Genomic DNA, 23318 nt, shown 5'->3' on the forward strand with positions numbered 1-23318 from the left:
GTGCCCAGTATAGCTAGCATATTTCCCCAGTATGGCTAGCATAGTGCCCCAGTATGGCTAGTATAGTGCACTCCCGCTCCCCCCCCCCCCCCCCCCCCCCACGGCTGCCGCTGCTATTATCTCATCTCGGTGCCGCTTCTATTCCCCTGTCCTGCTTGTAATCCACAGCAGCGCGCCCCACGGCGGCTGCTGTGATGAGGGAGGAAGCCGTAGAGAGAGGCTTCCTGTAGCGGCGATGTGTATCGCTGTTACTATGGGAACTGCTCTGTCTATGGCTCCCTCATCACAGCAGCCACCGTGGGGCGCGCTGCTGTGATGAGGGAGCCATAGACTCGCAAGCAAGCTGACCCCCCCCCAACTTTTGACCCACTTTTTGGGGGTCAAAAATTTGGCTTGCTTGCGAGTATATACGGTATTCCCACTGTCACAATGGTGTGATCGCCTTAAAGGGAAGCTACAGCGAAAAACTGTAAAATGTACACATTTATCCAGAGTAAAATGAGCCATAAATTACTTTTCTCCTATAATGCTGTCACTTACAGTAGGCAGTAGAAATCTGACAGAAGTGAAAGGTTTTGGACTAGTCCATCTCTTCATAGGGGATTCTCAGCAAGGCTTTTATTCTTTATAAAGATATTCCCTAAAAAGGATTTAAACAATGATGCTGGCCAGCCTCCCTGCTCCCTACAGTTTTTTGGCAGTTGGAAAGAGAAACTGCCATTCACTAAGTGCTTTTGAAAATAAATATATCCCTGAGAATCCCCTATAAAGAGATGGACTAGTCCAAAACATGTCACTTCTGTCAGATTTCTACTACCTACTGTAAGTGACAGCAACATGGGATAAAAGTAATTTATGACTCATTTTACTCTGTAAAATATGTACAAACATACATTTTTTCCCATTTTAGTTGTTCGCTGTAGTGCTCCTTTAAAGTGAACCTCCGGACTAAAAATCGACTCAGCAGCACTGAAAAGGCTTGGTGTTTCTTTAACAGTTTCACAGCATCAGAACTTTGTTTCTCTTATACAAGCCTCATTTTTAGCTGCACAGAAGAAAACTGCCCGGGCTTTTTTCCCCTGATGCTGTGCAAAGCATGATGGGATTTCTGATGTTGTTGTTCTCGTTCTGCTGTTTTAGTGGAATTTTTTTTTTTTTTTTACATTTTGAATTTGACATTTGAAGCCTAGCGTGTGCAGCTGGGAGAGGTTATCAGGACACAGGACAGTTGTAACTGTGTCTCCTGCTCCTTGTCACCTCCTTACAACCAAAAAGATGGCTGCCCCCATGACAAAGATGGCAGCCCCCATGAATCACAAACATTTGGGAGGAAGCGGAAAAAGTCTGGCACTATAGTTTAATACTGAGAATAGAGCAGTGCAAAAACATGTCCATCAAAGCATAACAACACATTGCTGATAGCTGACAAATGGTGAAACAAGGGCAAAGTTGCATTGCTGGTGCTCAAAAACTGTACCTGGATGGTGGGGGGTAGCAGGTGTGGGCGCCAAAAGGGTGCACGGCCTTACGACCGTTTCGCAGGGCAAAAACGCCTGGCTTCTTCTGAGGTAAGTGCACAAATGACTGGAACAGGAGCGGCGTTAAATGCGCTTCATGCGCGCACTTCCGTTCCGCTGTAAGTATCCACCCACTTCACTATGATAGGTCTGGGCAAGCACTGCATAGGGGAGACCGGAGGTAGGCGTGGTAGACCACAAAGGCAGCAGGCGCGCGTCACTCATGACGCGCAGCTCAGCCGTCTAGGGCTACGCCTCTCCTCTCCGTGCAGCTAAAAGTTAAATGCTGTATAAACGAAAACGTCATGTTGCCATGGCGAGCGGGACTCCCCCCGCCCCCCCCCCCCCCCCCCCCCCATTGTGAACAAGAGGAGAAGGGAGGGGAGTAGCGCTAATCGCAGAACAGCAGCCCAATGAATCGGGCCAGTAACTCAGACGGCTGAAAGCCGCGATGTAACAGCCTGAAAGACATGGAGGAACCCTCTCATGTCAGGGCTATATTAGTCCGTAGGCTAAGGGCTATGCTAGCAGGCAGCTCAGGATCAAAGGTGAACTAGGGTGGAAAGTAGCAGTGTATCAAGACGCGTGAAAGAAAAGGAAAAGTGTGAAAGTGAGGGAGAGAATGAGTGAAAAAGTGAGGAAGCGGAAAAGGAGTGACAAGATACACTTATGGAAAGAGAGTGTGCCAAGAAAATAGTAGAGGGCTCCCAGAGGTCACCTAAGGGAGAGAGAAAAGGCAGTTCATCAATTGGCAAACATGCCTAATGGCAAACAAAAAGGCAACTAGTAATGAGTTTAATCATACATTATCAAAGTTAATTTAAAATTGTGGAATATTGGGATTTGTTAGGATATTAAAAAAAGAGGGGGCTATCGAACAAGAGGGGAGGACTAAATCCTCACTCTTAGAGGGGCCCAAAAATGACATGATAATGAAAAACAAAGAACTAGTGAAAACTTACTTTGCCAAGATGAAACTTATGGGGCAACAAAGAGTGGCAAGAGTAGGAGTAGTGAGTTCAAGGTTCGAGAAAACAAGCAAGGTCTATGTAGTCATTAAGGCCTAGAGCGCCCATCGCATTGGTGCGCAGAATCCAAAACGATTCTTGTCTGAGCAGGAGTTTCTTCCTGTCACCACCTCTGCGAGGGGTGGTACAGGTATCAATAATTGCAAAGGAGAGCAAATCAGGGTTACTCTGATGTGCAGTTGCCATATGATCCACTATCCTTGGGCACCCTTTGCCTTTGGGCAGCAGGCGTGCATGCTCTAAAATGCGTTCCTTGGCCATTCTTGTGGTTTTGCCAATGTAGAAACGTTGGCAGGGGCACCATAGGGCATAAACTACAAAACTCGTTCTGCAGGTAGCAAAAAAAGAAATGTTATGTAAAATTGGGCCTAATTGGAAAGATCTGCCAGTTTTCATAAGGTGGCAGGCTTTACAAAAGCCGCATCGATAATTGCCTGTAGAAGAGAACCCGCTCAGCCAAGTACGCTGTGAATTTGTCCGAAAATCGCTGTGCACCAAGGCGTCACCTATAGTGGGTGCCCTTTTGAAAGCCACTAGAGGTTTGGGTGGCAAGTTCTCCTTTAATACTGGGTCCTCAAGCAAGAGTGACCAATTTTTGCTAAAGGCCCATTTGATTTGTTTGGCCATGGGGGAATAGTCAAAGGAGAAAACTCCTGATGCATTAGTAGATTTCATGGATGTTTTTCTTTTTCTTTTTACCAAATCAAACCTCTCCCTCATGGTGGCTTTGCTAATGGCAAGATCTAGGTTTTTCTCCTTGTACCCTCGAGCCAAAAGCCGCTGTTTAAGTTCTCCTGCCTGTTCCACAAAGTCTTGTAGCTCTGTGTTATTTCTGCGCAATCGCAGAAATTGACCATAGGGGAGGGACTCGGTGACATGTTTGGGATGATAGCTGCTTGAGTGCAAGATAGTGTTAGAGGCTGTGGGCTTACGGTAGCCTTTAGTTAGGACTCCCTCATGTGTGATGGTCAGCTCAAGGTCAAGAAAGTGAATACTTTCACTTGACCATTCCATGGTGAACTGCATGTTCACGTCATTATGGTTGAGGTATTCCAAAAAAGACTTCAGGAGTAGAACGTCTCCCGACCAGAAAGCCAAGACGTCGTCCACATATCTGGACCACACTCTCAGGCCCGATCGAAAGGGGTTGTTGGCAGAATGGACGTAGATTTCCTCCCATGCACCCAAAAAGAGGTTGGCGTAAGTACAAGCTACTGGGGTCCCCATTGCGGTGCCCGAGATCTGCTGGTACCAAACGTCACCAAACAGGAAGGCATTGTGTGTAAGGACAAACTCGAGGCACTCACACACAAAATCATTGAAGGTGCTGTCTTTTTTCTCTCTATCGAGATACATCCTGACGGCACTTAGGCCGTCAGGGTGTGGAATTCTGCTGTAGAGACTGGTGACATCTATGGTCACCAACAGATCTCCTGGGCACCACGATGAGGACCCAAGGCCCTCCAAAACGTCAATTGTGTCACTGAGATGTGACGGTACGTGTGTGAGGAGTGGCCGGAGAGTGTGGTCCAGAAACCTGGACAGTCTCTCCGTGACCGATCCCATGCCCGACACAATGGGTCGGCCCGGGGGATCGGTCACGGACTTGTGGATCTTGGGCAAACAATACCACACTGGTTTCACTGGAAAAGAAGGTAACAGGTTAGTAGCCAAAGCAGGAGTAAGACATCCATTATCTACCCCCCTGCGAAGGAGCGACCTCAAAGCAGTTTGATAGCTCACAGTGGGGTCTCCTCTTAGGGGTCTGTATGTAGTTGTATCGGATAACTGTCGTAAAGCTTCTGCTTTATAGCTTTCTGTGGAAAGTACCACAACAGACCCTCCTTTATCTGCCTTACGAATTGTGAGGTCAGGGCGATTTTTAAGCCAATGGAGGGCCTTGCTCTCAGTGGAAGTTAGGTTAGGTGGTTCTGTGGGGTAGACAAGGGCTTTGATCTCATTGTCGATTTGTTTCTCGAAAAGGTCAATACACGAGCCTGCTGTTGTTGGAAAAGGTGTAGTAGATCTACATGGCTTGAACTTCCTGATGTCATGCGATGGTACTTCAACCAAAGCTGAATCTGCCAGGAGTTCGTTAAGGGCAGAGATCTCTCCAAGTTCTTTGTCGTTCAGGGATCCCATTGGGCTGAAGCCCAGCGGGCCTACGATAGATTTTTCCATTGGCTGGAGATTTCTCAAGGAAAGAGTTTCTTCATTTCTCATATGTCCAAAATGGTGCTGGATATTCAGCTTTCTGACCCCTTTGTAAAGATCCACTTTGAATCGAGCATAATCAAACTGTTGAGTCAAAGAAAAGTTCAGACCCTTGTTCAAAAGTCCCTCTACCCCTATCGGTAATTCCACTGTGGTTAAATTCACCAAGTTGGTTTTTGTGTTGGAAGGCATTTCGGCTAGTATGTCGCCTTCCTTTTCTTTCCCTTTCCTCTCGGCTTGTCCTCCCAAGTGACTTTTTTGTTGTCTTTTGCTTCTTCCTCTCCCCCGCCTGATGCGCCGCCTAAAGGGGCGTCTGTGGGATTTGGGGGATGTTTTTTAGGGCGTCGTTTGGGATGTGTCTTGGGAGTGTCCTCCCCACTTGACTCAGAGTCTGTAGTCCAGTAACCTCTAGGTTTCCTTGGAATATTAGGTTTTCCTTTGGGCTGTGAGCCTGGCACTTGAGTCCATGAAAAAATACGTCCAAACTTATAATCCTCCCTGTCACGGAGGAATTTATGTAATTTTCGGGCCTTAATATTATCCTGCACTGTTGCCAATTTTTTATCGATTTTGTCAATGGCCTTCTTAAAATGTTCTTCTGTGACGAGCTTTCGATATTCTGCTTTATTCTCGGCTATGGCAGTTGTCAACAAATCCAATTCAATTTTGCTCCTGTTCAGAACTATGTCTTGTAGGCGAGCTGAATGTGCCAAAAACTCCTGTTTCCAGGTCTCTAGAAATTGAGGATCTTGCTTATATTCAGATGGCTCCTGGTATCTCCTGAATCCTCTAGCCACTAGTTGCTCTCCCCTATACCTCTCCAAGGTGGTGACCGTCCAGAAGACGCCCACTTCTCTTTCGCACAATCTCCCCAGGTTAAGTTCCAGCACCTTGGCGCCCACAATACAATTCGAACTGCTAGATCCACCAGTACTGGAAAAAAAACTGGTTAGATCTGACCTCCCCGCGGTGACGTGGTCACCGTGTACATTGGTTGACTGATCAGCAATGTCAATCTTGGATGCTTGTTCACCTGACTGTCATATACAGCATCTACCGAGTGCCTGCCAGCTTCTTCATCCATTTCTCAATCACAAACATTTGCCTGTTCTTTTAAAACAGGGTTGGTAAGAGATTATATTACCTATCTATTCTAATTAACATAACGTAACGTGATGACAGTATGTTTGTTTAGGCTGAAGTTCCCCTTTAAGGTGGTCATACACTCGTTAGATTAGCAGCAGATAGATCAGATAGATTTCTGATTTATCTGATGTGTTGAGGAACATTTTTTACTAGGAACAGATTTCCAATAGGTTTCAGTATGAAATCTATTGAAACTTGATCTGATGGCATTTGTTTGCCATCAGCTTTCCATTAGGTCCAATGCAAAATAAGCAATCTCAACAGATCGACCTAGATTTTCCAGCAAGTCAGATCGATATCGGCTGCAAATTGATCGAATCGGCAATAGATTTTCGATCGATCGGCCGATAATCGGCTGAGTGTATGGGCCACTTAACCACCCTGGAGTTCTATTGTTTTGCGGCACTCGGCCGCGGGTAGGGGGGGGGCTCTTTCACGGCGCGTAGTGGTGGCTTGGCAGCGATCGAATTAAACACACAGCTAGCAAAGTGCTAGCTGAGTGTTTAAAAAAAAAAAAAACCCACCAGGGGCTGAGAGATCCACCGCGGCAGTAATGGACGAGCTGAGCTCCTCCATACCGCTAACTCGCTAAGGTGGTTAAGTGGTGGAGGCAATGGTGACACCCCAGTAACTAAACTATAAACTACTGTATTTTTATACAATTTATATATTGCCCAATACATAATTAAAAAAAAAAATTAAATTAGGATGAGTGCATACTTTGTGTGAGAAAATGATATCCCGAAATAGCAAATTGACACTTTGCAAACCATTTTTTTTCCCTTCTTGCAATGGATACATGCAGACATTCAAACAAAATTGCTGAATTGAGTGGCCCATAAGAATACGTTGCTTGTGCGATATACAGCATTGAAAGAAATGCACCAGAGTGTGACAGTAAACTGCACATTGATTTTCCACATTTTAAGACTTCGGTGCAAGTGCCAGCCAGCTCAGGGGCACCGTGTTAACTAAACCATGAACCATTTTAAAGGCAGAGGTCAAAGGCAGAGTCCATTAATTTTCTGTACTTTTTGAAGAAGGGTGTAAAGATTTGTAATCATTTATTAAAGGACAACTGTAGTGAGTGGTATATGGAGGCTGACATATTTATTTCCTTTTAAGCAATACCACTTGCCTGGCAGCCCTGGTGGTCTATTTGGCTGCAGTAGTATCTGAATAACACAGGAACAAGCATGCAGCTAATCTTGTCAGATCTGACAATGCCAGATCTGACGAACGCCAGAAATGCCTAATTTGCTGCATGCTTGTTCAAGGTCTATGGCTGAAAGTATTTGAGGAAGAGGATCAGCAAGATTGCCAGGTAACTAGTATTGCTTAAAAGGAAATAAATATGGCAGCCTCCATATACCTCTCACTACAGTTGCCATTTAACCTACCTGACAGTATGATTTGTGGCTTTTAGGGTCTAAAAGTGGGGCAATTTTTTTTTATTTTTTATTTTTATTTTTTTTGCAACCCTTTTAGACCCTAAAACCAGGAAAACATACTGCAAAAGCCCTGTACAGGGACAGCTCGGTCACTGTGCTTTCCTCTCGAGTGGCTGAAAAGATGATCGCCTCTCATAGGCTGATGCCTATGAGAGGCGATCACACTGATTGGCTTTCTGGAGGGAGGGTTTAGAAGAAAAAGACAGAACATTTAAATTGGCAAAAACATTTTTTTAGCAGCAACCAACAGAAATCTGTTGGTGGCATGAAAAGGAGCCAAGGCTCATTTGTGTGCCGAGTTATGACCCTGCAGCAAGCTGTTAAAGCTGCAGTGGAATGAATTGTAAAAAAAATAGCCTGGTCACTAGGGGGGTGTAAGCCTGTGGTCCTTAACTGGTTAAGTTTACCGGAGATGATTGGAATGCAAAAGTTTTATACATACCTGGGGCTTCCACCAGCCCCCTTTGGCCGCCGTCCTCCGCCTCCTGGTTCCTCTGCTGCGGTCCTGGTAACTTCGGCTAGATGTCGCTGCTTGGCCGCTCATGCTCCCTGTGACGGGAGGGGGGGGTGTGCGGCCTGGCTGTGCATGCGCAGTAAGACCTGGCTCCTGAGGTTACCGGGAGCCATAGCAGAGCAACAAGGTAATGGGAGGAGGGTGGCATGGGAGCGATCAGGCAGAAGGGGGTTGGAGGAAGCCCCAGAAGAGGAAACTTTGCATTCAGTGATCTCAAGTTTACTTTAAGTGTTGCAAATATTAGTTGTGATATGCAGAAAAACAGTGTATTGTTGATCACGGTTTCATATTCTGGGGATATCTTTCCTACTAGTAACTTTATTTCATTGTGTAATTTGAAATATTACGAGATTGTTTGGGTAGTGCAATAGCCAGCATTAATCTCTTTGAATACTGTTTAATTAAAATGTGGATGCTGAGGTTTCAACATTTTTAAGCACTACTGTATAAACTGAGACTTGTAATTTATTTGTTCAAATATTGCTTGTAACTAACACATGGAGTTTGTTTTTTGTGCAGGAGGTGCAAAGCCTTCATCAGGTAGCCTTATTCCTGCCACCATGCAGGAGACGTTTGGCTGTGCGGTGGCAAACCGCTTTGGAAACCACTTTGACAATGAAACCGACCCCTTTGACTTACTCTATCAAGCATCATCTGAGGGCAGTAGGAAAATTGAGAAGAAAGTAGTTAAAAAGAAAAAGAGTAAAGAATCTCAGCAGGACAGAAGGACTCAAGCTTCTTTACCCAGTACTGGGCCACCAAGTATGATACTTTTTGTTTTATTATAGTGTTTCAGACCTAAAGGACAGGTCCGAGGTAAAAAAAGAAAAACAAAACCCCATGATCTATTTACCTAGAGCTTCCTCAGCCCCTCGCAGCATCTCTGCTTCCAGCATCCCGGTATCCCCTCGTACTGGATGCTGACCTAGGCAGGTCGGCATCTTCTGCACCTGTGCGAACGCGCGGCCACGCTGATTGTGCTCACTGTGCCTGGAGCGTTCTGTGTAAGCACAGATGTACTGCGCCTGTGTAGAATGCTCCCGGCTAAAAGAACAGATGTGTCCTCTAAACACCCATGTAGTTACTCGGCCAAGCAGAGCATTTAAAGTTAAAGGAAACCCGAGATGACATGAGATAGTCATGGGTATGTACAGTGCCTAGCACACAAATGACTATGCTGTATTCCTTTTTTTTTTTTTTTTTTTTTCTCTGCCTGAAAGAGTTGAATATCTGGTATGTAAGAGGCTGACTCAGTCAGGAAGTGACTACAGTGTGCTCCTCACTGATAAGAAATTCCAACTATAAAACCCTTTCCTAGCAGAAAATGGCTTCTGAGAGCTGGGAGGAGATAAAAAGGGTCAATAGTTCATAGATTTTTAGCTCTGGCATACTTCAATGAATGTCATTGAGCAAAAACATTTCCTTTAAGCCTCTCCAAACTCTAACTGCTTGCTGCTGCCTTGTATCTGCTCAATGCGGTCTGGTAACTTGCTTGCTGAGCGCACAGTTCAACTGCCAGTGGAAATGGGTCCGTAATTTTTTTTTTTTATTTTTTTATGGATTTGATTTTGTCTGCAGCCATTTTGGTTTCCTGTGTAGCCGAAATATGCATGTTCAACAGATTGCCTACACAACTCTACTTGAGTTTTTTCTTTCTGTTCTTTACACATGGCAATTGCTATTTAAAGTGGACCTGTACTCTTGCACTGAACAGAAGGAAAACATAAAGAAATGCACCCTGTATGTATTTATAAAGTTTAGCCTTTCTAATTCCCCTTCATCTGGGGATAATCACTGGTGTAGTTTGATCTCTCCTGTGTCAGCTGACTGCCACGGCAGAGAAGCTAATTGGTAAAAACAGGATGTGAACTAGGTTTGCTTACCTGAAAGCAGGCAGTAGACATACCGCAGGTTTATTGCAGTATTTGTATCAGCTGTAAGAAAGAGGTTTTCCTTAAAGAGAATCTGTACTCTAATATTCTTACACTAAAAAGCATACCATTCTATTCATTATGTTCTCCTGGGCCCCTCTGTGCTGTTTCTGTCACTCTGCTGCAATCCTGGCTTGCAATTAACAGTTTTAGGCAGTGTTTACAAACTAACCAGCTTGTGATAGGCTCACATAAGCAGAGTGTGTGAGTCATACAGAGCCTGCAGGGGGCCTGCAGAGGGTGTGCATCGCTTCTATCCAATCACAAGCAGCCCTGCACATTCCACACGTTCAAGACTTAGCCCGACAGACATGACAGAGGAAAGGAGATAAGATTTATTAGAGACAGTGCAATTAGGAAAGGCTGCAGTAAGCCAGAGCACATTAGAACAGGCATAGGAACTTTATAGGATAGAAGAACTAAGGCTAAACAATTTGTTAGTCTCTTTAAAATGGTTATCTTTTAGAGCAGAGAAGTTCGGAGTTTAGGTCTGCTTTAACATAGTAGTATAATTTTGTTGCAACCTTTAATGTTTTTTAATAAGTTCACCTCTTTAGGTTACAAGCCTCCCCCAAAGCAAGGTTCAACTATGAAACCTCTGTTTGAAAGCAGCAGTGAGGAAGGGAGAGAGGACAGAAACCAGCGGCGAATTACTTTCAGAGAGTTCCGTGGAAATTTCCTACAACCTCCAGTGGAATTCAGCGTTGATGAGTATGCCATCTTTTAGTATAGTTTTTCTTTGTATAGAAAACATTCTGAATGGTGGTGGCTTTATTATGTTATGCAGCACATTGAAATGATCCATCACTTTAGAGCAATATTTTCGATTTAAAGCATCTACCTCAAAGTTCTTAAAAGGAACCTTAAGTCAGTTAAAAAAAATGACATTTACTCACCTGGGGCTTCCCTCAGCCCCCTGCAGCTGAACGGTGCCCTCGCCGTGTCCCTCCGATGCTTCTGGACTCCCCGGCGGCGACTTCCGGTTTGGCAGTCACCGGCCGACAGGCTGGGAACGCGGCTGATTGGCCTTGTTCCTGGCTGCAATAGCATTATAGAGGGCGCTATTGCGGCCGGGAACGCGGCCAGTCAGCCGCGTTCCCAGCCTGTCGGCCAGTGACGGCCAGACCGGAAGTTGCCGCCGGGGAGTCCAGAAGCTGCAGGGGGCTTAGGGGAACCCCAGGTGAGTAAATGTCATTTTTTTTTTTAACTGACTTAAGGTTCCCTTTAAGTGTTACAACCCTACCACATTATTGAACAGGAACAATTTTGGTAAATGTTTATAAAATATACATTGACCAGTAAGTTTTGGTTGAGAGGAGAATCTCCCAGCGTTAAGGGGAGACTATAAGGTCAATGTAGCTGGTGTTTGATAAGGTGGTTGAGAAGTACACCTAGTTTGCCACTTAGTGGACCCAAATTAAAAATGCAAGATTTCAGAAATCTATTTTCTAACTTATAATAGCAGCCTTTTTCAGCTGCATGATGACAAATTAAAATATTGGAGGAACCCCTCCCTTCCTTTCATATTGCCGGGACAGAATCCAGCAGACTGGTGGAGGAGATAAAAAAAAAAAAACACAGGCTGCTACTGATGTCACAGGGGAGGTGAACCCTAGTTATAAAAATAGAAGGGTGAAAAGCATGCACTGAAATGCTCATAGGCTTGAAGGAGTGTTTATTTATCTTTGTGTCAACTAAATATTTTGAATAAAAATAAAATTTGGTTTGGGCCCGCTTTAAAGTAACCCTGTAGTTTTTAGCCACATAGCCAGAACAAGCAGGGCTGTTTCTGACCTATTTGGCGGCCCAGACAATTCACAAGTGCCCCTCCCTTGCCGTGTCCATATGCTCAAACACTGCAGTTAATATAGGCCAATTACTTGACTACTAATAGGGTAAAACTGTATTAAAAAAAACAGAAGTATGTTGTCCTAAACAAGCGCTATCCTGTGAAAGATTGGCAGGGGTGTTAGGATCCCAGACTATCTTGACCATGTTTGGGTGCTAAAGAGAGGGTAGGTAATAGTATCTAGTGTTGGTAGATTGTAAGTTGCAAGCTGCTAGTGAGATTTAGGTTCTGGTGGTAGGTGGGGATCAGAAGATGCTAGTGGCAGGATGGTGGGATTGGAAGATTCTAGATGCAAATATGGTAGGGAGTGAAGCTAGATTCTAGTGGCAGGGTGAAATTGATTGGTGTATTCTACTAGTGGGCAGGTAGAGATCTAGATTTAGCATTGGATAGGTAATGAATCTAGCGCAAGCTGGTAGTCAATAGAATCTAGTGGTAGGCAAGGAGTGATGAGTAGATTCTAATTGCAGGCAAGTAGTGAGCTAGGCAGGCTTTGACTGGTAGTAGGTGATGAGTAGTGATACAGTAGGTTAGGGTTGACAAGTTGTGGAAGACAGACCACTTTAAAATAGCAGTGAGTGCCATGTTATAGTTTATGCCACGGTTCATTGGTCTATGCCAGGTTGCAGTGGGATCCAACGATCTAGTGGGTGTTAAAGTTGCCAAGTTGCAGAGAGTGCTAAGCAGTATTAGATGTTAAGCTGCAGCTGCTGCTAAGCAGTATGAGGTATTGGAACTGGATGCTAAGTGGCAATTGGTGCTAAGCAAGATTAGGCGCTAAGCTGCAGTGAGGGCCACATAAAATTGGGTGTCTGTTGTCAGAGCTGCCAAGTTGAGGTAGGTGCAAATTAGAATTGGGTCTAAGCAGGGTGCCAAGTTGCAGTGGGAGTGGGTGTCAAGTGCAGTAACTGTTAACTAGGTGGTGCAGTGGGTGCCAAATAGACTGGGTGCCAAGTTGCAGTGTAAACTTAGCATTGTGTGCCAATGCCATGTGGCGGTAGGTACTAAGTAGTTGCAATGGATGGTGAGCAGTACTGTAGCAAGCTAAAGTATGTGTTAAGCATTACTGGGTGCTATGTGGCAGTGGGTGGAAAACCATGGGATCCTGGTCATAAATTGTAAAGCTGACTTTTTTTTTTTTTTTCTTCTCCCTTCCCCCACTTTATTTTCATAAACTAAGCTTTCACAGGGAGCGTGAAACTCAAGTCAGATCCTGGGTTGCAACCCAGAGAGGGGGCCCACGTGGTAGAGGAAGAGGTGGCTTCCAAAGGAACCCAGAGTATGAAAACCAAAGGGGCAAGCGTGAATTTGATAGGCACAGCGGAAGTGACCGGGCGTAAGTATGCTTGAAATTGTGCAACTATCAGTTCTGTAGATTTTGAGCATCGGATGAACTCTGCAGGTTTCACTCCATCAAAATTGAAAATTTGGCATTGCATGGAATGCATGATAATTTGCATCAGGTTTTAGGTTTTTCTGTCATCTGAGAAATCTTGTGATTAGTCATAGGATTCCTATTCTTTTTCATGAACAGAGACCAGGGGCAGCGCAATGATCCTGACACTTGTGGAAATTCCAGAGCTGCAAGTAGCCGTGTATATATAGCTCAGTGTATGACATGGATTGTGGACTTCCTGTGGTAATTTATGTATAAATGCAAGCTTGGTCTTTCAGGTGCTTACATTGTAGATGGACCATTAGTAAGGGAGATGCGTCTAACAGCCTGAAGCCAATTTCGAACTCTTCTTCCTGCTGTTATGTTACAGCTGTAGTTTTTACAAGGAAGTGAACTGGCCCACCCCTGAACTGTTGTGACTGCTAGAAGTAACTTTATTCTGTAAAAATGTGTAAATACATTTTTAGTTTTCTGTAAGTACTGCTAAGGAATCTAGTAGATCACTTAAAGAGGAACTCCCGTGACGTATAGTACAATGCAGGAACGTCATTGAGGATACAAAATTTTACATTAAAGGACAACTAACGAGAGGGATATGGAGGCTGCCATATTTATTTGCTTTTGAACTTTTAAATACCAGTTGCCTGGCGGACCTGCTGATTCTCAGCCTCTAATGCTTTTAAGCACGCAGCAGATCAGGTGTTTTTGACACTGTCAGATCTAAGATTAGCTGCATGCTTGTTTCTGGTGTAATTCAGACACTACTGCAAATGAACCAATAGGGCAGCCAGGTATTGTTTTAAAGGAAATGCATAGGACAACCCCAATATCCCTCGCGTTACAGTTGTCCTTTAATTATCCTAGTTTTAGCATCAGAAACTCAGCCTATATCCAGGGCTGTGGCGCAAGGCCTCTTTTCCACTGACAGTTGAATGGTGTGTGAGCTGTCGCCAGGCAGCGGTAAGCGGTTGCCAGAGTTTGAGAGGCATTTCACTGCCTATAAACTGCCCGTGGAAAAGAGGCCTAAAGGTGGCCACACACCATACAATCTAACTGTACAATTTTTATACACTCTTACCAACATCCTTGTAGTAGAACAGCAATAGATTCACTGTGACTTGGATATATTTTTCAGATTTTAGTCTTATACTACAAGAAAGTGGTGTAATTGCTGATTGTACAGTCAGATTGTATGGTGTGCTGCCACCTTAGTCTAAGTCAAGGAGCTAGGGTTGGAGAAATTTTGGGGTACCTGGAATGGGAGGAAAAATGCAGAATCAGACTCCTAATACATTTAAACTGTAATTAAAATAGAAAATATGATCTATTTCTCAGTCATCATAAATTACTTATATACACAGAAGAATAAAGCCCAATGTATAGTTGTCACTAGTAAGTTTGGTCAATGAGATGCAAATTCTGCGTTGATGCAGTTTTATGCAAATTTTGTATGCAAATGCATGCAGGTCCTTTGCTCATGAAATAAATTTGATATGTTGTAAAACTGGGTTGGGTATAAATTGGCAGGGCTGGTTCAGCACTTCTGCTAATGTATCCCTATGAGATCACTCTCACTGCAGTGTTTACGATTTGCATAAATAGCAAGCATGCTGCATGCAGCACTTTGGAGGCGATTGCTATGTGATTCTCGTTCTTTTGAAAGGGAATCTCAATGCAAAATGGTGATCACAACCACATTCCCAGTGTGAACTAGCCCTTACACAGTAGTACATATGCACTTCCCACAGAGCTGTTGGATGGCAGTGGCTGGATAGTGTGAGGCTCTGCCTCTGATGCTGGAGACCTAGGTTCAAATCTTGGATCTTCCTGTTCAGTAAGCCAGCACCTATTCAGTAAGGAGTCATTGGGCAAGACTCGCTAACACTGCTTCTGCCTGAGCGTGCCCTAGTGGCTGCAGCTCAAGCACCTTGAGTCTTCCCGGAGAAAAGCGCAATATAAGTGTCTTGTCTGCTGTAAATCCACTGAGAATGTTGTGAACACTGAAAGCAGAGGTGTCATCTATCATGCGTACAGACCGTACAATATCTGCCCAGTAATCATTGGAATTGACCCACCAGTTGGATCAGCCAGAACACAAGATATCTGTTGACTGCCGTTTGACATTTCAGACAGTTAATTTAAAAAATATATCCAAACGGCAGATATCGCAGTATCGAACGGCACTGGGGACCCCAAACTGTGCGCTATAGCTATTAGATCCACTCGCTATAAATGCACGAGCTGCTGATAATGGTATGCCCACATTCCCAACTAGTGATGACATGTAGGGTATCATTTTAAAAGACAAGTGACCTATATTGAGATGTTTTAGAACTGTGGCACTTGTCATGTGAAATTTGTAAAGGGTGAAGTATGAAAGTGTTTTCTGCACTTACACCTGTGTTTTGCCTATAAAATGTAATGCTTGGAAACAAATATTACCCAAAGAGCCTAGATTGTCCTGAAAACTACATGTAAAACTTTTGCATAAGTTATTGCTGTAACAAGTGACAGCTGAAATGCCAACATTGTCAGGAATCTTAAAGGACATCCAAGGTGACCTGTTGAGATGGACGTGTATGTACAGTGCCAAGCACACAAACTACTAGGCTGTGCTTTTTTTTTTTTTTTTTTCCCTTTTGCCTGAAAGTTACAAAATCAGGTATGCACATGAGTTTGTTTGGGTCGGGACCTGGTCAGGCTATAGCGTAACACTGACTAGTAAGGCATTACAGCCATAAAACACTTTCCAGAAATGGCTTCTGTGAGCAGGAAAGAGATAAAAAGGGTCAATTTATAGATGTTTAGCTCTGGCATACTTCAATGAAACGGTCATTAAGAAGAGGCCGTGAAACAGAAAAAAATAAACTAGATTTAAATATAAAACTGTTGGATAGCTAAAAAAGGTAACTTTTAGGATGATAGATGCAATAGTTTCTCATTAGTTTATTTTCACCTCGGATATCCTTTAAAGGGGAAAAACCTTGGATTGGGAAGTGGTTGATGTACTGATCCAACACAGAATGAATGTTGCATGCTATATTTCTAATGGATTTGTGATGTCATTTCACATGACCTGTAAATGTCCAGTTTTTAACAGCCACTGCTTTTTTTTTTTCTTCCCTTTCTTGTAGTAGAGTAAAAGCAGAAGATAAAAGAGGTGGGAGTGGACCTCACAACTGGGGCTCGGTGAAAGATACTTTCAGGTACAGAACATAATATCTAATATTGCCATGTTCACATATTGAAGCAGGGCTGGGCCGAGGCGAGAGGTGCTCCAGGCTCAGGGCACAGGGAAGGAGAAGTGCAAAACTTGCTCAGCTATCATTCCTCTCCCTGTTGTGTTTGAAGCAGAAATAGATACATGGTAGTGACTGCAAGCCAGACAACTAGAGATTAAGGTGTTGGGGGGGGGGGGGGGGGGGGGGGGCCCTCTGTCTAATAGCATGCAGTGTGTGACGGTTGGGGTGGGAGGGATGGAGCGGGTGCGCTTTAGTGTCTCAGCCTTGGGTGCTGGAGGACTTTGTCCCAACTCTATATTAAAGGATTCCTGTAGCCACTCAGGGAAGAAAGTTACATACTCTCCTAAGAGAGAAGGCTCTGGATCCCTTAGAGCCTTCCTGGCCTTCTCTGCATCCTCTTGTTCCCCTGCCAGGCCTTGGTCAATTCTCTCACTGGCTGCATCTTCGTCTCTGAGTACTTCTGAAGACTAGCAGCTCTGTATTGCATTTGTGTAAGTTTGTGCTCCCATGTGCACTGTATGGTGCAACTCATCTTCAGATATACCTGGAGACCTGAGTACTTGGACATTAAAGTCAAATGCTGGAATGGAGGGTCCTGTGGCAGAACGGGCTGCAGAGAGGACTGGAAAAGCTCTAAGGCACAGGTGTCAAACTCAAGGCCTGCAGGCCGAATGCAGCCCTCCTTGCCATTTTATGTGGGCCTTGACAGCTCCCAATGTTAATCATCGTATACAGCAAAAAAAAGACAGCGGACTGCCTTCGCGTCCAGAGGAACACACAGTTGATCGCATTTCTGATTGAAATATTGTCAGTTTGAGCCGGGTACAGCAATAACACACAGAAACCCCCGCCTGGTAGCCAATGATGCGTTCTCTTCTGTTCTTCCTGGCTTGCTCTGTGCTTCCATAAGTCCTTTTACGATCATGTGACATACCTCAGGAGCCAGATGCATGCAGTATAGTGTGTGGCTGTCTGGAAGACCAGAGGAGACCCAAAGCAGGACTAAATAAGGGAATATTAAACTGCTCCAATGGGCTACTCTGCAGAAGGGGGAGAAGCAGCCTTGCTATAGTTATGCAATTTAGTTTGAGACTGTTTATTAACATTTAACAAATTATTGAACAGTTTGGCCTATTCTTTAGTGAGTCGTCCCCCCCCCCCCCCCCCCCCCCCCCCGGGTGGGTTACAGGTATTCTTTAAATCCTGCTTATAGTAGTACAAGTGGAAGATGACCTATTACGTTGTAGAACTTCAGTTACCATTGTGCCTCTTAGACCTAAAGCTAGGAGGACAGAACATTTGGAAGAATTAGGACCAGCATTTAGCAATATTAAAGCAGAGATGGTCAACGGTTTCCTTCAGCTCCTCTAGATTTAACACACCATAGTAAAATGTTGAATGCTTGTTTTTACTTTTCATCTAACCTTCCCGATCCTCTATCAGTGAAGAAACGCCTTATGCTGAAAATCTAGAGAATGTTGAGCCAATTGATCCAGTGAATGAAGAACGTGTGTCACCGTAAGTTCATGTAAATGTGCCCTTTTCAAAATAGTTTGCGATATAAAATTTCAAAGCCTGACCTCTCATTTCCATGGCGGCTGCTTTTGTAGACTTCCAGAAGAGGTCTCTGATGAGTCTGCTAAAGAAATGACGCTAGATGAATGGAAATCTATGATGGACCAACAGCGACCAAAGGCTGAGTTCAACCTCCGTAAGCCTGAAACTGCTGTTCCTTCCAAGGCTGTGGTGATCCACAAGTCAAAATTTGCAGATGTAAGTTCTACATTCTATACCAACTAGCTTTGGACTACCCTTGTACACTAAAGGAATTTTTCAAGACAGTAAATTTGCCCACACTGACATTCCTCGGCAGATTCAATCGCTGTTATCAAATCTGCTCTGACATGCTTGCCTGATCATGATTTCTAGCAGAAATTGACAATTATTTAATGGAAAATTTTTGCTGGTCAAACGTGGGTGCAGCAGTATCTATGCGAAGGGGCCTTGAGCTAGTGAGGCAACCTCCCAGCTAAGGTTGTTCTCCCCAGGGCACTATGCAGAGCATTAACGCAGCAGTGCTCTCACTCACCTCTCCAGCCGACAAGTGTCAGTGCTGAGCGAATACTCTGCAAAGGACCCTCAGGAAGAGTCCCAGTTAGTGAAGGGATGCCTGAGGGAGCCGTGGTGGTTCATTTTATGCTGAAATCTATTAGAAATCTGAGTGGTGTAAGACAAGGATAGGCCCCTCTGTGATGAGATCTGTTTTGGGCATGTTTAGAGATGGTCTACCAGTGTATGGCAGGCTTAAAGAGAAACTCCGACCAAGAATTGAACTTTATCCCAATCAGTAGCTGATACCCACTTTTACATGAAAAATATAATGATTTTCACAAACAGACCATCAGGGGGCGCTGTATGACTGATTTTGTGCTGAAACCCCTCCCACAAGAGGCTCTGGTACCGTACGGTACTCTGGGCAAACTGCCACAATGTAACAATGACACACACAGGAAATGGCTGTTTATAGCTGTCTGTTAAAGCCAGAACAGCTACATAATCTGCCCACAGTAACAATGTCACCATGTAATACATGTCAGAATGTGAATCTGGGAGAGGAAAGATTTTACAATGAGCAAACTCTGACTAAATCATGTATACATAATTATTGTAAAAATTAAGCACCTTTTTATATTAAATTATTTTCACTGGAGTTCCTCTTTAACAGCCATTCTTTGCGATTACAAAATTTGATTGAAAGAGGAAATCTTGTTAAATTTTGTCTGTATATAGGGAGCTTAAAGCAGACATGAAATGAGGGCTATGGAGGCTGAAATATTTCCTTTTAAACTATGCCAATTGCCTGGCTGTCCAACTGATCCTAGGCATAATTTAGCCATAGCCCCTGAACAAGCATACAGAGCAGATATTCTGGTTGAAGTCTGGATTAGCTGCATACATTTTTCCAGGTGTGATTCGGACACTACTGCAGCCTCCATATGCCTCTCACGTCAAAAAAAGAGAAACAGTTCTAATTATCTGATGCTTCCTCCAGCCCCGGCAGCTTGTCCCTCGCCGCAACTCCACTCTCAGCCGCTGTCCTGGGGTCCCCTCCGTAGCAGCTGGACCTAGCGTGGTCAGCCGCTTCTGCGCCCATGCGATGGCGCTTTTGTGGCTGGGAGCTTTCTGCAACTGCGCTCTTGCCAGGTCGCCGGCTGCTACGGAGGGGACCCTAGTACAACGGCTGGGAGTGGAGCTACAGCAAGGGACACATAAGCTTCAAGAGGCTGGAGAAAGCCCCAGGTAAGTACCGTAGATCTGTGGTTTGTTTCGTATATACCTAGTGTTTCCTTTAACCTCTTGAGGACTGCAGTGCTAAAAACTTGCAAATGGCGGCAAAAACAAAACTAGCTGGCAGCGGGGGACCAGAGGAGCCCTGAGTGACTGCGAGGGCACAGGATGGCTGCAGGGGGCTGGTACATGCTCCAGGTAAGTAATACCCTTTTTTTTTTTTTTTTTTTTTTTTTAAGGTTCCCTTTAATCCAGATCTACATTCTTGAGTCAGTTACTTGGGGAATAGTTGAGGAAAGGAATGAACATGACAGCCATTGCATATTTTTAAAGGAAAACCTTCTTTAATCATTTTTATTATATAGAAGGTAGAGGACTATGAAGATGATTACACCAGTGGCATCCGCATACCTGCCAATGATATCACACGTCAGCTGGATATCAACTTTGGAAGTCTTCCTCAGCCTGGCCGCGGTGGAAGAGGTGGTGGAAGAGGAGGAGGAAGAGGACGCGGTGGCAGAAGAGATGAACCATTAGCACATGACATGATGAATGTATGTCCAGATCATAAGCCTGATTTCCAGAATCTGATTTATATAGTTCTGACAATTGCTTTCACCATTTTTACAAGTAGCTGGGAGTGCTTCTGCAGTAGGTGAGGCCTAGGAATTCTGTTAAACTGGGTAAATATGTATTCAGTAGAATCCCTTTATTGTAAACTAGGGGCTAGGAAAAATAGTTTACTACTTTTTAGAGTTGGTCATACATTATATACAGAAGCAGTTACAGGGACTTGAGGACGGAGTTTAATCTATCCAGAGGTTTACTATAGTGAGATTTTACTGTAATAGGCCACTAATTTTATACAAAATTACTATAGCAAGCTTTGAAAGGGCATTTAAAGTGTTGCTCCCCCCCCCCCCCTAACAAAACCATACCAGATCAGTAATATACTATATATTCCAGCATGTAAGACTTCCCCCCCCCCCCCCCCCCCCCCGAAAAAAAAAAATTTCCAGTTAAAATATAGTTTGGGATATGCTCGCCGTATAAAACTACCCCTCTCTCTGTACACACCTTCACTGATATACACACAAAATATGCCTCCTCCATCCACTTTGCCTACCCCTGTTTACCAACCCCTTTGCATCTCGCGTCAAAATGATTGTATTACCGGTATAAAAGATTTAAGGTATCTTAGAACATCATAACAGAAAATATCGTAAAAAGATTGGTACTGTAGTGACAACTGGCTTTACCATGTGCTGCAGTCATCCAGGGGAGATCGCGGTCTGCTGGCAAAGCTTGCATTATTTTCACAGTATTTTCTCTTGTAACAATCGTAGCTTTTTGTGAGCAGCAGATCAGCTTCCTGGTTGCGGGTCTGCTGGCAATCTCTTCCAGCATGAGCACGCGTACAACCAAAAGAGGTGCCGGGAAAAAATGGCGCACGGTGCCGCACAAAGTGCTTAAAACGCTATTTAGCGTTTTTGTCATTACCTATTAACCATTTCTGCCGCCCGGACGTGAAGCTCACGTCTGGGCGGCTGCTCTGCTGCGGTGCCACGCTTCGGCTCGCGAGCGTGCCCCGTGCTAACCCCCGGTAGCCCTAGGATCAGTGAACAGGAACATGGTTCCCGATCACCGATCCGTGTCCCCAGCAGAAAAACCGAAGCGCTCTTACAAGAGGCTTCAGTCTTTCTGCACGTACAATTTTCCGCATCCACCTTGCGCTTCCAGTTAGCGACAAGCACAAGGAGGAAAAAGAAAACTCAAGGTGGCCAAATAGTAAAACTACATCTACATATTTTTTACATTACAATTTACACATATAATATTAAAAATTAACGGTTTCCCACACAAATATTACCCAAATAAAATTTTTAATGGGAAAAAAAATTACAATTAAAGAGACATAAATGGTTACCTAAGGGTCTGAACTTTTTTAAATATGCATTTGAAGGGGGTATACTATGAACGTTTTTAAATTATAAGCTTGTAAATAGTGATGGACGGAAAAAATGCACCTTTATTTCCAAATAAGATATTAGCGCCATACATTGATTGGGACAAAATTTAAATGGTGTCACAACTAGATGTGGCGAACAGTTTCTGAACCGTTCGCCAGCGAACATCTCCAAATCCCTGGGGCTCTTACTACTTTCGGGTCGCACTGACCCGGAGTAGTACGCCTGCGCTGCCCGTCGGAGCGAGTTCTAGATCGCGCTCCTGTTGCCGGGCACTTTCTGCGCGTGTGCGTGACGTCATGAATGACATCACGCTCATGCGCAGAGAGTGCCCAGCAACAGGAGCGCGATCTAGGACGCGCTCAGCCGGGCAGCGCAGGCTTACTACTCCGGGTCAGTGTGACCCAGGAGTAGTAAGAGCTCCAGAGATGTTCTCCACATCTCTAGTCACAACCGAGACAAACGGGCAAATAAAATAGGTTTTAATTATGGTAGTGTGGATTATTTTAAAGCTATAATGGCCGAAAACTGAGAAATTTTTTCCAATTTTTTTTTTTTATTAATCCCGTTAAAATGCATTTATAAAAAATTCTTACTAAAATGTACCACCCAAAGAAAGCCTAATTGGTGGCAGAAAAAACAAGATATAGATAAATTGTGATAAGTAGTGATAGTTTTTAGCGAATGAATGGGATGCATAAGGTGAAAAAATCCCCGCAGGCTGAAATGGTTAAAATAGTGTTTTAGTGACCACGTGCTAGGCTGCAGCAGCATCTATTAGCGTCCCACGGTGCACAGTGTATACCCTGTCCAGTGTCTCTCTTCTTTTTCACTTGAGCTGTTGTCAGAGATGCCCAGTGTATGTACTGTACTAAACTGCAGCTGCTGAAAATGTCATGTGCCAAACTCTGAAGTCGCAGATAGATACATTGAGCAGCATGACAGCTGAAGTGTCAGGGCCTGTTTCCACTATCGCGGTTTCTGCCGCGATTCTGCAGTTTCCCCGCACATGAATCGCACGGGGAAACTCTGCCATAGGGGATGACGGCGCCGCGGCGGAATCACGGGAGCGATTCGGCCGGAACCCCCTGCAGAATTCGTGGCGGAGGCTGCGAATCCCATAGCCGTGCATGGCACGGCTCATGGGATTCGCCTGCGGTCCCGCTCAGTGCCGGCGTGCGTCTGAGAGACGCACGCCGCACTATTGGAAACGAGCCCTCAAACAGATCCTGATGAATGCAGCACAGGGATTTAAGGTCTGCCTGGCACATGTACGGACACCCTGTCCCTAATACCTGGCGTATGATGACCCCAACTCTTCAGAATTTTTTTTTTTTTTAGGGGTTAAAAAGTTGTCTTGTATATTCCAGCATATGGTACATCACTAGTGGTTTGACAGGCTGCATTGCACACAACGGTTTGCCTTGTAGAGCTGTTCATATGAACTGAAATAACTTTCATGTAGGGATAAATAGAACAAGCGCAGAAAGTATTTCATACCCACAGATGTGCACAGCTGTTCCCTGACTAAGTGGAGTCATTGCAATAACCCAGTCATTTACCCTAGACCTGATTGGCACTGATGTCTGTAAATACAGTAGAGTATTCCCTGATTTGTGCAAGTTACTATGTAAATCGTAAACCAATGACATTAAAGTACCTTTGCCATGGTCTCAAGCAAGCTTAGAAGTATTCTGTATATGGCAGCCAGTCCCTCTATAATCTGAGCTGGGTCAGCGGTAGAGGACTAGCAGCTCTTGCACAAACCGAGCATC

At 44.4% G+C, this 23318-nt stretch overlaps 1 protein-coding gene across 5 annotated transcripts in view; it reads left to right on the forward strand.

The window, feature by feature from the left end:
* The window catches only part of HABP4 (hyaluronan binding protein 4), a 36205-nt gene that overhangs the window by 11106 nt on the left and 1781 nt on the right, over positions 1-23318 (forward strand). For all 5 annotated transcript variants that reach the window (XM_068237556.1, XM_068237546.1, XM_068237565.1 and 2 more), the window contains exons 2-8: positions 8390-8632; positions 10359-10512; positions 12831-12986; positions 16181-16252; positions 17732-17806; positions 17899-18061; positions 19942-20130. In XM_068237556.1, coding sequence (XP_068093657.1) covers positions 8431-8632; positions 10359-10512; positions 12831-12986; positions 16181-16252; positions 17732-17806; positions 17899-18061; positions 19942-20130 — 1011 coding nt within the window. In that variant the 5' untranslated portion in view covers positions 8390-8430. The remainder of the gene's footprint in view (positions 1-8389; positions 8633-10358; positions 10513-12830; positions 12987-16180; positions 16253-17731; positions 17807-17898; positions 18062-19941; positions 20131-23318) is intronic.

Source organism: Hyperolius riggenbachi, chromosome 1 (assembly GCF_040937935.1).
Source record: "Hyperolius riggenbachi isolate aHypRig1 chromosome 1, aHypRig1.pri, whole genome shotgun sequence".
Lineage (NCBI taxonomy): Eukaryota > Metazoa > Chordata > Amphibia > Anura > Hyperoliidae > Hyperolius > Hyperolius riggenbachi.